The 13,841-nt window shown below is 43.2% G+C and overlaps 1 protein-coding gene across 3 annotated transcripts in view; it reads right to left on the bottom strand.

Annotated features, from left to right (window-relative positions):
- Nucleotides 1-13,841, bottom strand: part of TTI1 (TELO2 interacting protein 1) — a 42,857-nt gene that overhangs the window by 21,979 nt on the left and 7,037 nt on the right. Inside the window, exons 2-4 of one of the 3 annotated variants that reach the window (XM_061208415.1) lie at nt 12,195-12,253; nt 8,761-8,874; nt 3,980-6,322 (exon numbers count right to left, since the gene is read on the bottom strand). In XM_061208415.1, the coding sequence (XP_061064398.1) occupies nt 3,980-6,281 (2,302 nt within the window). In that variant the 5' untranslated portion in view covers nt 6,282-6,322; nt 8,761-8,874; nt 12,195-12,253. The remainder of the gene's footprint in view (nt 1-3,979; nt 6,323-8,760; nt 8,875-12,194; nt 12,254-13,841) is intronic. The other 2 variants (XM_061208414.1, XM_061208416.1) reach the window with 2 other exon arrangements.

Below are 13,841 nucleotides of genomic sequence, written 5' to 3'. Positions count from 1 at the left end.
TGTAACATCTGGTTAATTCCAAATCACTTTTCATGTTTCAATACAAACATACGTTGCCTAGTAAAGCTATCCCTTGACCGCCCCCGCCCCGCCAATCTAACTTAGGTCTTTTATACAGCACCATGTTCTTTTCTTTCAACTCATCAGTAATTTGTAATTACTGTATTTACTTTGTATGTATTGTTTAGTGTCTGAATCTCCCATTAGACACTGTGTTCCATTGATCACCACTGGAAAGCCAATATGCCCAGCATGGAGTGGGTGCTCAAAATATATGCTGAATGAATAAATATGCTAGACTGGAGGAAAGCTACCAGTGACAAAATTCTGAGTGCAGGATACACTGCTCATTAGCGGAAGAGAGGCTCTGCAGAGCCTTGAGAACGGACACAGTCTCACATAGGTATTTGATATAAAATGCTTCAGAAGGCTGGCATTTTCTCTCCAAAGCTTTTCCTTTTTTAGTGATGCTCCAATACTTCTGACGTGTCACTGCAGAATAAGCCTTAAACGTTACAGAACCAGTGGTTTTCAAACTGTGTCTTGAGGAGCCCTAGGGCTCTGCAGAAATGTCTCAGGGTCACAACAGGGAGGGCACCCAGAGACAGCAGTTTAAAGGGTGGGAACAGGGTTTCTATGCCTTCTTTCACCAGCCCTGCTCTAATTTGAACTCTTTTTGTATACCGGGGTCCCCCAGGGCTTCATTTCAAAAAAGGCTCTTAATACTTAAAGAATGAATCAACAAGAAAACCCTATGGCCTGAATTTTTGCCCTCCTTTTGCAGACAGCAGGGGAGAAGTCTCTGATGACCTTTAGCACCTGCTAATCTCTTTTCTATCAAGGAGCATCTGCACAGAGCCACAGCAACAGCAGATGGGCTATGCCAGGGCCAGGCAACTGGGAGCAGCAGAGAGCAAATGCTGGACGAGAGAGCCTTCGGTCCAGTACCTGGAGGTTCCTACATGAAGGGATCGATTATGCCATTTCTTCAGTGCCCAGACATAAATCTGTCCTTAATGTACTCTGAGGGACTGCATTCCCAATGGGTTAAAGCCAGGGCCCAGCATTTACACTGAGAAAATTGACAGGCTGCAAAGATTATTTTCTAGATTTAAGGCTAGTGCCAGACATTAAGAAGTCTTTGCTCACAAATGGCTTTTAAACATATGAAAAGCAGCTCGACCTCACTCTTAATGCAAATTAAACTATAATAAGGTGCACTTTTTCTCCTACTGGATTAGCAAAGATCAAAAAGCTAGGTAATATACAGCGTGGGTGAGGGAGTGGCAAAATTGGCGCTCTCTTACATTGCTGATGGGAGTTTAAATTGGTGCAACCTCTTTACGGAGCAATTTGAAACTCTTTCTCTATCACAGATTTAAATGTAATACCCTCTAAGCCAGCAACTGTCTTAGGAATATACTCTACTGGTATACTCAGACATGTCCAAAATGACCTACAGAGAGTACACTGCAGCATTTTGGGGGTGGAGGGGGCAAAAGACTGGAAGCAACCAAAATGTCCACCAAGAAAGGACTGCTTAAATCATGGTACAGCCACACAATAGAACATTATGTGGCCAGCAAAACACGGCCTTGTATGTGTGGATGTGGCACGATCTCCGAGTGCTGAGGTATGTGGTATGGATGCTTTCTCATTTTCAAAGCTACCCAATTTTTTTCTTGTTATGAATAATCAGTGAATCAGTAGTTGGTGCTAAGCAGTAATTTAACTGATGGTTCTTGCCTTCACTGCGGAACCTAATGCTTTTTTAGTCAATGCCTGTGAAACACTGTGTATGTGGTAACTCAATTTCCTAAAAGACATACTGGGTTCTTTTAAAACCTTTTGGAATTTCTCTGAGACCACACTTCCACTCCCATCTTAAAAGAGTGACCATCAGTTAGACAATTCGAATGACAAGAGGAAACGCCAGCAGACAGTGCTACTTTGATTTGTGTGGGACTGATCCACTCTCCACAGTACTGCTTACCATTCAAAATGCAAGTGTAGTCTGGGTTATTTCAAAACTTTCAGAAAAGCTATCCCCACTTTTGCTGCTTTTCCTAGGATGCTCTCAAGTCAAGCTTAACCATCCTCATTTTCCTCTCTGCAATTTAGAGAAAAGGTGCTACACAGGATTCCTCTTTACAGATGACCAAAGACACTGGCAATCCAAGGCAATTCAATTTTCATGGCCCAAATGGAGATATCTCCTGAAAGGATATATTTAATAGGCCTTTTGTTAATATATTTTTTAAAACTCAAACTGACATGTAGTAGAGTTCCTCAAAACACTAAGGGTGGAAGCCTGGGGTATATTTGGGCCATGGAAGCCACTCGTAGTCTAAAACCTATAAGCAGTAAGCCAGTCTTAGGAGTGTTTCCATGTTCTCCTTGGTCACCATTGCCATCCCAGTGACTAGTCCAGCACACAGGCTTCTGAGTGGTTGCAAAATACAACCCCCACTCCTTCCCTTGGTCTACAAGGCCCCGTGGGATTCATCCTCACCCATCCTTCCAATTTCATCTTGTGTCACTGTCTCCACAATGATCTCTTCTCCATTCTCCAAAGACCCCAAGCCCTTTCTTCCCTCCAGGCCTTTGCACCTGCTGTTCCCTTTGCCTGAATGTTCTTAAAAACCATAAAAAGGATGTGACAGCTCCATATGTACTGATGGGCCCTTCTCAGCCTTCAGGTCTCAGCTCTAATGCCGTTTCCTCAGGGAGGAGGTGCCATGATCAAGTCCCCTGACCACTCTGCTACTGTCCTGTTACTCTCTTGCAGTAGCAGGAAAGCTCCTTGAGTTTATTCATCTTGTTCACTGCTGAATCCTGATTACTTAGCAGTGTCTAACATATGGCAGGTAATCTTTACTGAATGAATGAATAAAACAACATGTACACTGCATGTGAACGTTCATGAATGAATGAATGAACACTGGAAGTGGTATCAGCTACAGGGCAGAGGACCGTCCCTGTTCAGTCACCTTCCTTGAGAAACTTTCTTACATGGTCTTAGCTTTTTCAGCTGACAAAATGAGGTCAGCGACCTTTCCACCTACTTTGGTGGCTATTAGAAGTACTGAAATAAATACTGGAGGTATGCTCTTTGGATAAAAGGAACTCATGTATATAGCTCATATATATATATATATATATACATATATATATATATATATTTTTTTTTTTCATTCGAAGATTGACTATCCAGTGGAGGGATTCTCTTTCTTATAGTCCAAAACTTTGCCATTTTAATGGTGGGTAACACCTCCAACAGACACCCAAAAGGGTGAAAGGGAAGTAGAGAAATTCAAACCACCTCATACAATTAAAAGGTTAAAAGAAAGTTTCTAGACCTGCTCTGTCCAACATGGCAGTCACTAGCTAGCTACATGTGGCTATTTAAATAAAAATAAAAAATTCAGTTCCTCAGCTGCACTAGCCACATGTAGTTACCGTATTGGACAGAACAGATAGAGAACAGTTCCATCATCACAGAAAGTTCTATTGGACAGTACTGTTCTAGATTATCTGTGGACTGAATAATTGACGTTAGTCCTGTTCTCCATTAGCATAGATACTGCTAACTCTAAATATTGTCAGAAGCAGTCTGGTATATTGAAAAGAACAAAATTGTCATAAATCCTGACTTTCCTCCTTATTAACTGTGTAACCTTGGCTAAGTAAGAGCTCACTGAGCCTTAGTTTTCCTTACCTGCAAAATAAAAATAATGTTTACATTTAGTCTGCAGGGTTTATGTCCCTGGGACAGAGCAGGGGTTCAATAGATGGTAGAGATTATTAAAAGTATAAAAACATAAGCAATGGAACTCTACCGTAACATGTGGGACCAGACAGACACCTATTCAAATAACATCCTCCACAGCGTAACCCCAAACAAAGAAAAAAACAGTTAGGCGAACAAGGATACTAGTCCTTCCTTCCAATCAGCATTTAAAAAGGGCTCTCAATGTACCTAATGCTGCCAGCAGGGCATGCAGTACACTGACAAAGGAAGTTGTTCTCTTATCGTAAAATTGGTCCAGGGTAGTCAAGACGTCTTGAACCACATCTGCCACCAAAGGGAGCAGGCTAGCATCTGAGTTCTGTAGCATGACTTCCAAGACCTTCGGGGTATGCGGGTGGAGAGACAGATGACGCAGATTTAAAGAGATCCCATTTACCAAATAGTCTGAATTCTGATTGATCAGCTGCTGCAGGGAGTCGTAGCCACAAGCCTGGCAAATGTCCATCATGGCACTGATGGCCGCCTGACTGATAAGCAGGGTTTGGTCTCCAGCTTTCTCCAGGACTGGATAGAGGGCTGACATCAAGAGCAAACGGAAGTCTATCCCTAGTGCGTGTGCAAAGTGGCCAATCCCTTCCAACTGGATGCATATTTGCCAGATGTTGCTGTTCATGGAGCAGATCGTGGGACTTGGCTTTGAGAAGGTGGGAGGAGAGGTAGCCTGGCAGGTGTGTGCACCAGATGCGAGGGCCTGAAGGCCTGACCGCATCATCGTCAGCTCCTCTCCCACTTCTTCAGCTTCCAGGCAAGTGACCAAATACCAGTTTTCTTGGCTTGTGTATTCTTCAAGTATTGATGTCACGATCTCCCTCAGTTCCTCTGGGTTTGTTTTAATGTGTTTTTCATGAAGATTCTCTACCCCTAACCCAGCAGCTCCTACAACCAGTTCATTAAGGATCATGGCGGCCTGCTTCCGGTAAACCACAGACTCGTGGTACAGTTCCATAAAGTGATCCACGAGCAAGTAGAGGTTCCCATAGAAACCAAGAAGCTGACAAACCTGCCTCAAGAGCAGGAAAACCCTCTCGTCAGTGAAGAAGCGGAAATATCTCCTCTGCATTTGAGCCCATGGCCGCGAGGCTGAAGTCTCTGGAGAAGTGCTCAGATGCTCAGAGTTCCAATGCCGCTCTTCAACGATTTTGATGTCGGTCACGTCTAATTCTAGAACTTGGATAAGCGCTTTGGAAAGGCGCTGGAGATGGGCCACAGAGTTGAGGACAAAGTTCACTTTGGGGCCCAAGAGTTTCAGGTACCCGAGTAACAAGGAGAGAGTAGAGAATCTGCCCTGATCGTCTTGGGAGTTCATCAGGCGGGGAAGGGACGTGGCAAGGGAGTGCAGGTTTTCTGACAAGATGTCAGCAAAGGCTCTGCTGCCCACCACTACTTTCTCATCTGCAAAACGTCTCAGAATTTTATTGCATTGGGCTTGGACGTCAGGACTCTCATCATTTACCAGACTCACCAGAGCCTTCAGAAGGGGACCAGCCGATTCGATCAGTGACTTACTGCACTTCAAGAGAAGGGCCTCGACAAAGTCTATCAGTTCCAGCCTCACCTTCCAGTGTGGGTAAACTGAAACACACTCAATTATCTTTTTAATAAGGACAGTCAACCTGTCGCCGGTATTTTTTACCCAATTGGCTTCCCTGTGAACCAACAGCTCCGCTACTCTGTGCTCCACGGCAGGCTTTGCTCGGACCTCTGAGACTCTTCTGAGCTGTTCATCAGCCATAATGAAGCTCACTGTCTTGTAAAAGACCTTTAGGGAAGACACGACAATGCTGTGCCCTTGTTTGAAGTCTCCTGTGATGACCCTGGTCAGTGTAGTTGAGAGGCCAGGTAAAAAAGAAGCAAACAAATCCCCCAGCTGCTTTTGCTCAAGTTCATCCAAGGACCTTGGATGGTCTTGACACTCACATTGAAAGAGTAGAACCTGTAAACATTTTAAGGCAGCCATTTTAATTTGTTTTGATTTCTCCTGTTCTGCTAGGCCTAACAGTAAAGATACAGCAAATCCTAAACGAGGCAGAATGGAGGGCTCATAAATAGTCAGAATGATGTCCCCATAAGCCGAGTGCATTAATGCACTGAGGCCCTGGATCACAGCCAATTTCAACTCCTCTGACACAGCGGCAGGTTTCTGGGAGTTGGGTGAATACAGGCAAGCAGAGAGTTCCGAAAAGAGTTCCTGGAGAAGTTCTTGTTCCTTCACACACGTTGAAGAGAGGACGAGGGTGATGCATTCCACCACACTCTGGATCAAGTGCTCTCTTTTGGGGCCCGGGGTCTTCAGGGTAAATCGCAAAGGGAAGAGGATGTACTGCTGAAGTTCCTGAAGGGCAGAGTCACTCACGACTTGTAACTGTGCCTGCAGACGCTCCACATTCCCCACTGTCTGGGTCTTTGTGAGCTGAACACAGATGGGCCGCAAGACGCCAAAGGCCTCCTCTGGAGTATCAAAAACCGCCATTGTGCAACAGGCTTCCTCTCTCTGAGGAAACACCCTGCAGGCTGGAGGGAGGAGACTTTTCAGTAAAGAAGGCCAAGCTCAAAGCAAATACAAAGTGAACTTGCACTCATTCATTCAACAGACATTCAGTGGGGGCTTATGTACCAGTCACTCCACGCGGTGCTAGGGGAGCGATGGAACGGAAAAGAGCCGGTTCCTAGTCTTAGGGAGCTCCCAGTCCAGGGAGGGAAGCAGATGTACAGTTACAACACACTCTCTTAAGAATTAGGCTAGGCCTGTGTTTATGGTCCTACATGAGTGTAGAAGACGTATGCGTCATAACACTCAGAAAGCCAGGGTGGGTTTCACAGGAGGAAGATGCTTGAGCCAAGACTCAAGGGAGGAGTGAATTGGAACCTGTGGGCTATTCTAAGGAGTATGGATTTTAACCTGTGGTAGTGATGGAGAGCCACTGAAGGTTTTGTCTTTTTTAACTTGAGGTATAATATACATAGAGCGAAAGGCACTAGTCTTAACATAACAACAGCTCAGTGAATTTTAATGTACGCAGAGACCCATAGAACCACTACCTAAAATAAGATATATAATATTTCCAGCACCCTGGAAGGCTCCCTCATGCCCCTTTGCAATCAATTCCTATTTCCCCTGCCCAGAGGTAACCATTACTCTGACTTTTATCAGCCTTGACTAATTTTGCCTGTTCTTGTCATGGAGAGATTTCAAGCAGAGGGTGATAGGAACACCTTTATGCATTGGAAAGACCCCCTGGCAGCCAGTAATACAGGAGAACACTCAGAGCTGGGTGAGACTGAAAGCAAAACAAAATGAAAGGGAGTGGCCAGAGAAATGGGAAAACCAGGAGCGCAAACTACCACAGAGACCACGGGAGAAGAGAGATTTGAGCAGGATGGAGAGGTGGATGGCAGGCAGGCAGGCAGGCAGTGAAAGGAGACAGGTTTATAGGTAAGTGAAGGAGCTGAGCGACTTTACACATGGGCTATCAGCCCATGACTTTGCATTTCCCCTCACAGAGAAGAGGCTCTTTTCTCTGTGAGGGGAAATGCAAAGTCATGGACTGATAGCGAATAACAGGCGGGTAAACAGAGGGCTTGAGGAGAGAAATAAAATTCTCAAATATTCCTTTGGGGAAGCAGAGCATGCTGGGAAGACACAAAAGTGTGGCCCAAGGGTACTGAGGACTGAGTTGAAGCTGGAGACCATTAAACGTGCACAACTGTAAAATGCTGGCACTGGATGGAGGCTTAGAGATCACCTAGTCTGGTGGTGTCTCCCTCCCTCTCTCTCTCTCTGTCTCAGCTCTGTTTGCTGGGGGCTTCTGAACAGATGATGACAAGAAAGTGTCCGCTGCTTCTCGCTGTCCCCAGTAGTGCTGGCAGGCAAGTGGTGCCTGGTGGGTGTGGGCAAGACCTGCTCAGCCCAGAGAGAGAGCTGGTGCTGGATCTCCTCCGTGGGTCAGGAGAGGGCTCCAGGGCAACAATCAGGCTCTCAGACCCTGGACAGAGTCTGGTCCACAGAACTCCATGAGAGGAAGGGCAATGCTGGTTTGTGAGGGTCCTTGGGGGGATATCTCCTGGTCTCTGTGACCCTCAAGAAGCCAGGGAAAGGAAGAAGCTCAAATCTTCCCTATTCCAGACTAGCAAAATGCCAGGTGTGGAGGCCAGAAAGCTGGGCCAGGGACTACTGACACCCTATCAGCACCAGCTCACACACTGATGACCCAGAGGCTACTACTGTGCCACCCCTTGCCCAAGGTACTAGTAGTTAGAACAGAAGCAAAGGAAGTAACCACTTAATGGGACCCAACAGTCAGGAGCAGGAAATGCAAATAGAGCACCCTTGAGGTGGTGAACCTTAGTTTAACAGAAATGCTAAAGGAGACAGACAAGAATATGAAAAATAATAAGACCAATAAGGAAATTCAATTACAAGACAAAAGATATTTCTTAGAATTTAAAAACATGTCTTTCCACACTAAAAAAGCTCAATTGATTAAAAAAAAAAAAAAAGGCGGTTAATTGCTGAGATCCAATTAGTGGCTGGGAAGATCAAGTAGAGCTATCTTAAAACTCTGAGCAAAAATACAAAGAGATGGAAAATGTGAGACTTGGAGGACAGATCTGGGAAAACCCACATATAAATAGCTGAGAATTCTGGAAGGAAAAAAAGGAACAGATGGAGGAGCTAAAACAAATAAATAACTGAAACATTTCCCTGAGCTGCAAAAGGATTTATCTGGAGACTGAAAAGACTGAAGGATACACACCTAGTCAAATTGTGGTAAAATTCCTGTACACTAAAAGATAAAGGGAAAAAAAAATCACATATGCCTTCAGGAAGAAACAACAAATAACTTATAAAGGAAAAAGACCGGCTTTGGACTTCTCATTTGCAATAGAAGACAGTGGTAGAGCATCTACTGACTGCAAATAAAGGATTGTGGCCCCCAAACCCTACTTACAGCGAAGATATTCAGCTGTCAGGGTGAAAGAGCCGTATGCAAGGATTCAGAGACGGTAGCACCACATGCCCTACCAGAGGACTCCATTCAAACAAGAAGTGACTCGAAACAGACCTAAAACGGGAAGATGAATGAAGAAGGAAACATTGCTGCGTAACTTTTTTTTTCTTTTAGCATGGAAAACTTTCTTCAAATAAAACGTTTAAGTGGAAGCCCAGCATGTACAACAGATAAGATCAGAGGGTCTGGTTAAAGCTGGGGTGAAGGCGATGGCCGGGGGCTCTGCATCTCTCTTATTTATCTCAGGAGTTTCAAGACAATAACCTGGGGTCCCCTGAACTATGTTCTCAGATAATATGACAAAAACTGTAATAGAGCAAGTGAAGTGAGAACACACAACCTGTCCCAACCTGAACTTATCTGCTTTTTTCTGTATTCCCTTTGTGATTTATGGTCCACACCTGGGCTAGACGCCTTAGCCTCTCTGCTTTCTTTCATCTCCCTCTTAATTCCACTGTTCCCTTAAATTTCATCAGTTCTACCCCTTCAACATCTTTCAAAGCTGTTGATAATGATAATCACCTATTTGATATTGGACTGACCGTAATGGTTTCTTCTCTGGCCACCCTTGCCTTGTGTGCTTGCCCTTCTTGAATCCATATTTCACACTGACATGTAAGTAATTTTTTTAAAACAAAAATCTGGATCACTCTTTTCCATGTTTAAAATCCTTCACCTGCTCTTTGTAGCCTGCCTAAAGTACAAACACCTTTTAACCATGGCATACAGGGCCCTGCACCATCAGGCCCCTGCCTGTCTCATCAACCTCATTTCGCACTGCTTCACCCCTTGAACTTGAAACTGCAACCATGTGAAATTATAAAACTTGCAATTTCCTAAACAGGTAGTGCTATTTCATATTCTCCTCCTTTCTCCCACCACTGTACATACTGCTATTACAGTATTTAGCATGCTGAATTATTTTGTATATGCCTGTTTTATCTACTTTAGACTGGGCAATCCTACACCTAGAACCTACAAGGGCATCTGGCATATGACAAGCACTCAGAAACATCTATACAGATTCTCCTTTCAAGTAGGATATAGTAGGGTGTGGCAGGCCAATACTCCTGGTGACAACTAGAGAAACCAGATAAATTATAAAAATCGTTTCTTAAAGCATCAAATAGTTGCAGAAGCAACAAAGACCAGATGAACTAATACTCCAGTGAAGGATGAAAGTTCACAGTGAGTCAACAATCAATAGTTGGGTTTTTTTGTTTGTTTGTTTGTTTTCCATTTGCTGATCCTGGACATGGCTCAGGATTACGAAGAGGTCCAGTCCGAGGGCTGTCACTGAGGAAAAAGAAACCACGATGCTTTTAATGTGGTCATATAGGACTGGAGTCCTATATGCAAAACCGTAGTCTTCAGGGATCTCAAAATACATGACTTCTGAGAGAAGGCCGCTGCTGGGGGACAAATGGCTGAGAAATGTCCAAACAAATGAAAGAGATCAACCCACAGATTCAAGAAGCTCAGCAAAGCCCAAGTTGACAATACAAAGAGAAACACACACAGACACATCATAGTCAAACTGCTGAAAAACCAAAAGTATGGAGAAAAATCTTAAAAGTAATGCAGCAACAGAAGTGACAGGCAACTTCTCTAAAGAAATGATGAAATCCAGAAAACAACAGAATGACATCTTTAAAGTGTGAAAAGAAAGTAACTGCCAACCTTGAATTTTACACCCTATAAAAATCTTTCACAACTGAAGGTAAAATGCAAGACAATAAAGCACAAAGGGTGCATGGATAGTGTAAAAGGAGTTAAGTGTATTAAGAGTCTAGCAGCATCAGGAAGTGATTAAAAAAATCTGTATTAGACTGTCAAGAATGCATGTTGAAATCTATAGGGTAAACTCCAAAAGAGCTATAAAAGTTCAGACAGTAGTAAAAATGGGATAATAAGTACTTTTGATTGATCCAAAAGGTGAAAAATGAGAAAAAGGGAAGCAAAACTGGTGTGTCAAACATAAAACAAATACTTAATAAGATGGTGGACAGAAGCCCAACTGAAACACTGATCACATGAATTCAGAGTTTCTCAACAGTGGCACTACTGACATTTTGGGCTGGATAATTTGTTGGTGGAGAGCTGTTCTGTGCATTGTCAGATATTTAGCAGCATCTTTGGCCTCTGTCCCCAACATGCCAGTAGCACTCCCCCAAGAGTACCAACCACAAATGTCTCCAGATACTGCCAAATGTCCTGTGTAGGGCAAAAATCGCCCGGATAAGAACCGCTGGTACAGAATCAACATAATCCCAATCAAAACCCGAGCAGCATTTTTATAGAAAGTTATAAGACGACTCTAAAATTGATATGGGAATGCAAACAACCTAGAATAGCAAAGACAATCTTGAAGAAGGGGAACTAAATTGGTAAATTTTGGTGGTGTAAGTTTTACACTATCTGATTTCAAGATTTACTGTAAAGATACAATAATTAAAGGGCAAAAAGAAAGACAAACAGATTAGTGGAACTGAATAGAGTCCAGAAATAGCCCCTACATATACAACAGAGACTCCATATATAGACTCACATACCTGACAAAGTTGACACTGAAATCAACTGGGAAAGAATGGTCTTTTCAATTAAAGGTACTGTGCCACCTGGCTATCCATATGAAAAAATATATAGGTCTTGATTACATCTCATACTAGATTTAAACATGAAATGTCAAATAATAAAGCTTTCTGAAGAAAACAAAGAACGTCTTTGTAATCTTGGAGTAGCCAAAGATTTCTTAAACAGGACACAGAAAAGAGCTAACCATAAAAAAAATGATAAATTGGACTACATTGAAATTAATATAAAAGATTTTCTATAAATCATTAAGAAAAAGACAATCCAACAGAAACATGGAAAAGAACTTGAACAAGCATACCACAATAGAGGATATCCAAATGGCCAATAAACATATGAAAAGACATTAACATCACTGCTCCAGAAAATGCAATATAAAACCACAACAAAATACCATTACACACCCACCAGAAGGGCTAAGCTGAAAAAAAAGGGGAAAAGAAGAAAAAGGAAAAGAAAATATTAGGTGTTGGCAAGGATATAAAACAACCAAAACTCTCATTCAAGGCTGGTAAGAGTGTAATTGATACAACTACTTTGGAAAATCCTTAGGCAATATCTATTATTCTAAAGGTAAACATACATATGCTCTATGATCTAGTAATCACATTCTTTGATATATACCTAACAGAAATGCATACATAAATTTACCAATAGATGTGTTCTGGAATACACTATCCACAATTGTCCCCACAAAGAAACTACCCAAATGCACATCTATAGTAGAATGGATAAACTGTGGTATATTCTCCCAATGGGATACTATACAGATGAAGACTTACCACAATCGGAGATCTTCAAAAGAATGGGTTACAGGCTAAGAAATACATAAACCAGCTTTCTGTAAGGAAGAGAGTATAACGAATTGCTACTATGGCATGACTATAAAAGGCAATCATATACCTTTATGGGATGGTCATGAAATCACACCTGTGTGACAATATGTCGATTACAGAAGGAACTGCTCAGAGATTTAGAAGCTTAGAAGTCCTAGATTCTATTCCAATAAAATGCAACACTGATTAAAGTGGCACTGCAAAGTTTGATGTTTATATAACTGACAGCAACTGGGGCATTCTGGCCCAGAAAGTGATACTGGGGTGAGGCATTCAGAACAAGCTGATTCTCGGGGTGAGCAGAGAAAACAACCCAGAGTTCAACTGTGGCAGACAGTGACTATATAAACCAGTTCTTGACTCTAACCCTTTCTGAGTTCAGTGTACCCCTTCTGCGGTCATAGAAAGCAGTCACTGGGGGAGGTGGGGGAAGAGATCTGCAATCGGAGTGCTTGAGTGAACCCATTCCCCCGGCAGCTTCTTCCCCTCCTTCCCATCTCTTTCTGCCTTTTCACAGGGATGGGCTGTGTAAGATCCCTGGGCCATGGCGTCCAGGTGGTGCAGACAAACGGGACAATCTGTAGGTGCTATACTTTACAGACACTTAAAAGATAAGACGATAGACCACAAGGTCCTTATTGTATCATATAGTTAAAAAGTGAAAAAGGGAGGAAAAAACCCCGGAGAAGTACAAAAGGAACTTAGAAAAAGAATGAACACCAAAAGGGAAGGGTTCATGGACGGAGGAGGATTTATGTTGGGGTGGGGGGACTACACACTTGGGGCTGCATGGGAGGGCTGTTCAAGGAACAATACCTCACAACCAAAGGCCAGAAAGCAGAAAAGTTGTAGCCCCTAATAAAGGCAGAGGCGAGAGGGAGACACCATCATGGCAAGTGAGCCATGCCTCACACAGGGGTGATGTTCTCATGAGACCACCTGCTTGGGGCCTTTGTAACTTGCTATTCCACGATATATCCTCACGGCTTGCTCTCTCACCTTTCAGGGCTTTACTCAAACGTGAATTCTGAGGGAGGCCTTCTCTGATCACCCCAATTTAAAACTGCAACCCATCCTCACTCCTCCCCTGCCTTGCACTCCCAATCTCCTTCCCCTGCCTTTGAAATTTTCCTCCATAGCATTTAGTACCATCTGTCAAACTAGGTTATCCACCTATTTATTTGTTTATTGTCTCTCTCTTCCCACTAAAATATAAGCTCTATGAGGGCAGTAATAGTTGACAGTTTTGTTTATTGCTTCCGGCAAAGAGCAGGCATTCAATAAATGCTTGTTGAATCAATCGCCATAGACCAAGGTCTGGCTCTCTCTTTGGTGGATCTTTGATATCAGATATGTGTGAACTGGAGTCTGGGTAAAAACCACCATACTCTTCTTCTCCTGGGGTGAGTTATTCCTACAGGTAGTCGATCTCATCCATTACAGGAGGATCTTACTAGATTCACTCTCAGGCGGCAATCATAGTTCTAGATTTTGACTGCATGCCAGCCCATTTTTAGGGTGTTTCCAGACAGAATGAGTATGAGAACAGGAATCTGACAATCTGGGTGACAGTCCTGGCTCTGACAGTACCTG

The sequence above is a fragment of the Eubalaena glacialis genome, chromosome 13, assembly GCF_028564815.1.
Source record: "Eubalaena glacialis isolate mEubGla1 chromosome 13, mEubGla1.1.hap2.+ XY, whole genome shotgun sequence".
Classification (NCBI taxonomy): Eukaryota; Metazoa; Chordata; class Mammalia; order Artiodactyla; family Balaenidae; genus Eubalaena; species Eubalaena glacialis.
Note: the sequence above shows the minus strand (reverse complement) of the source record. Positions and strands in the feature narration are given on the sequence as shown.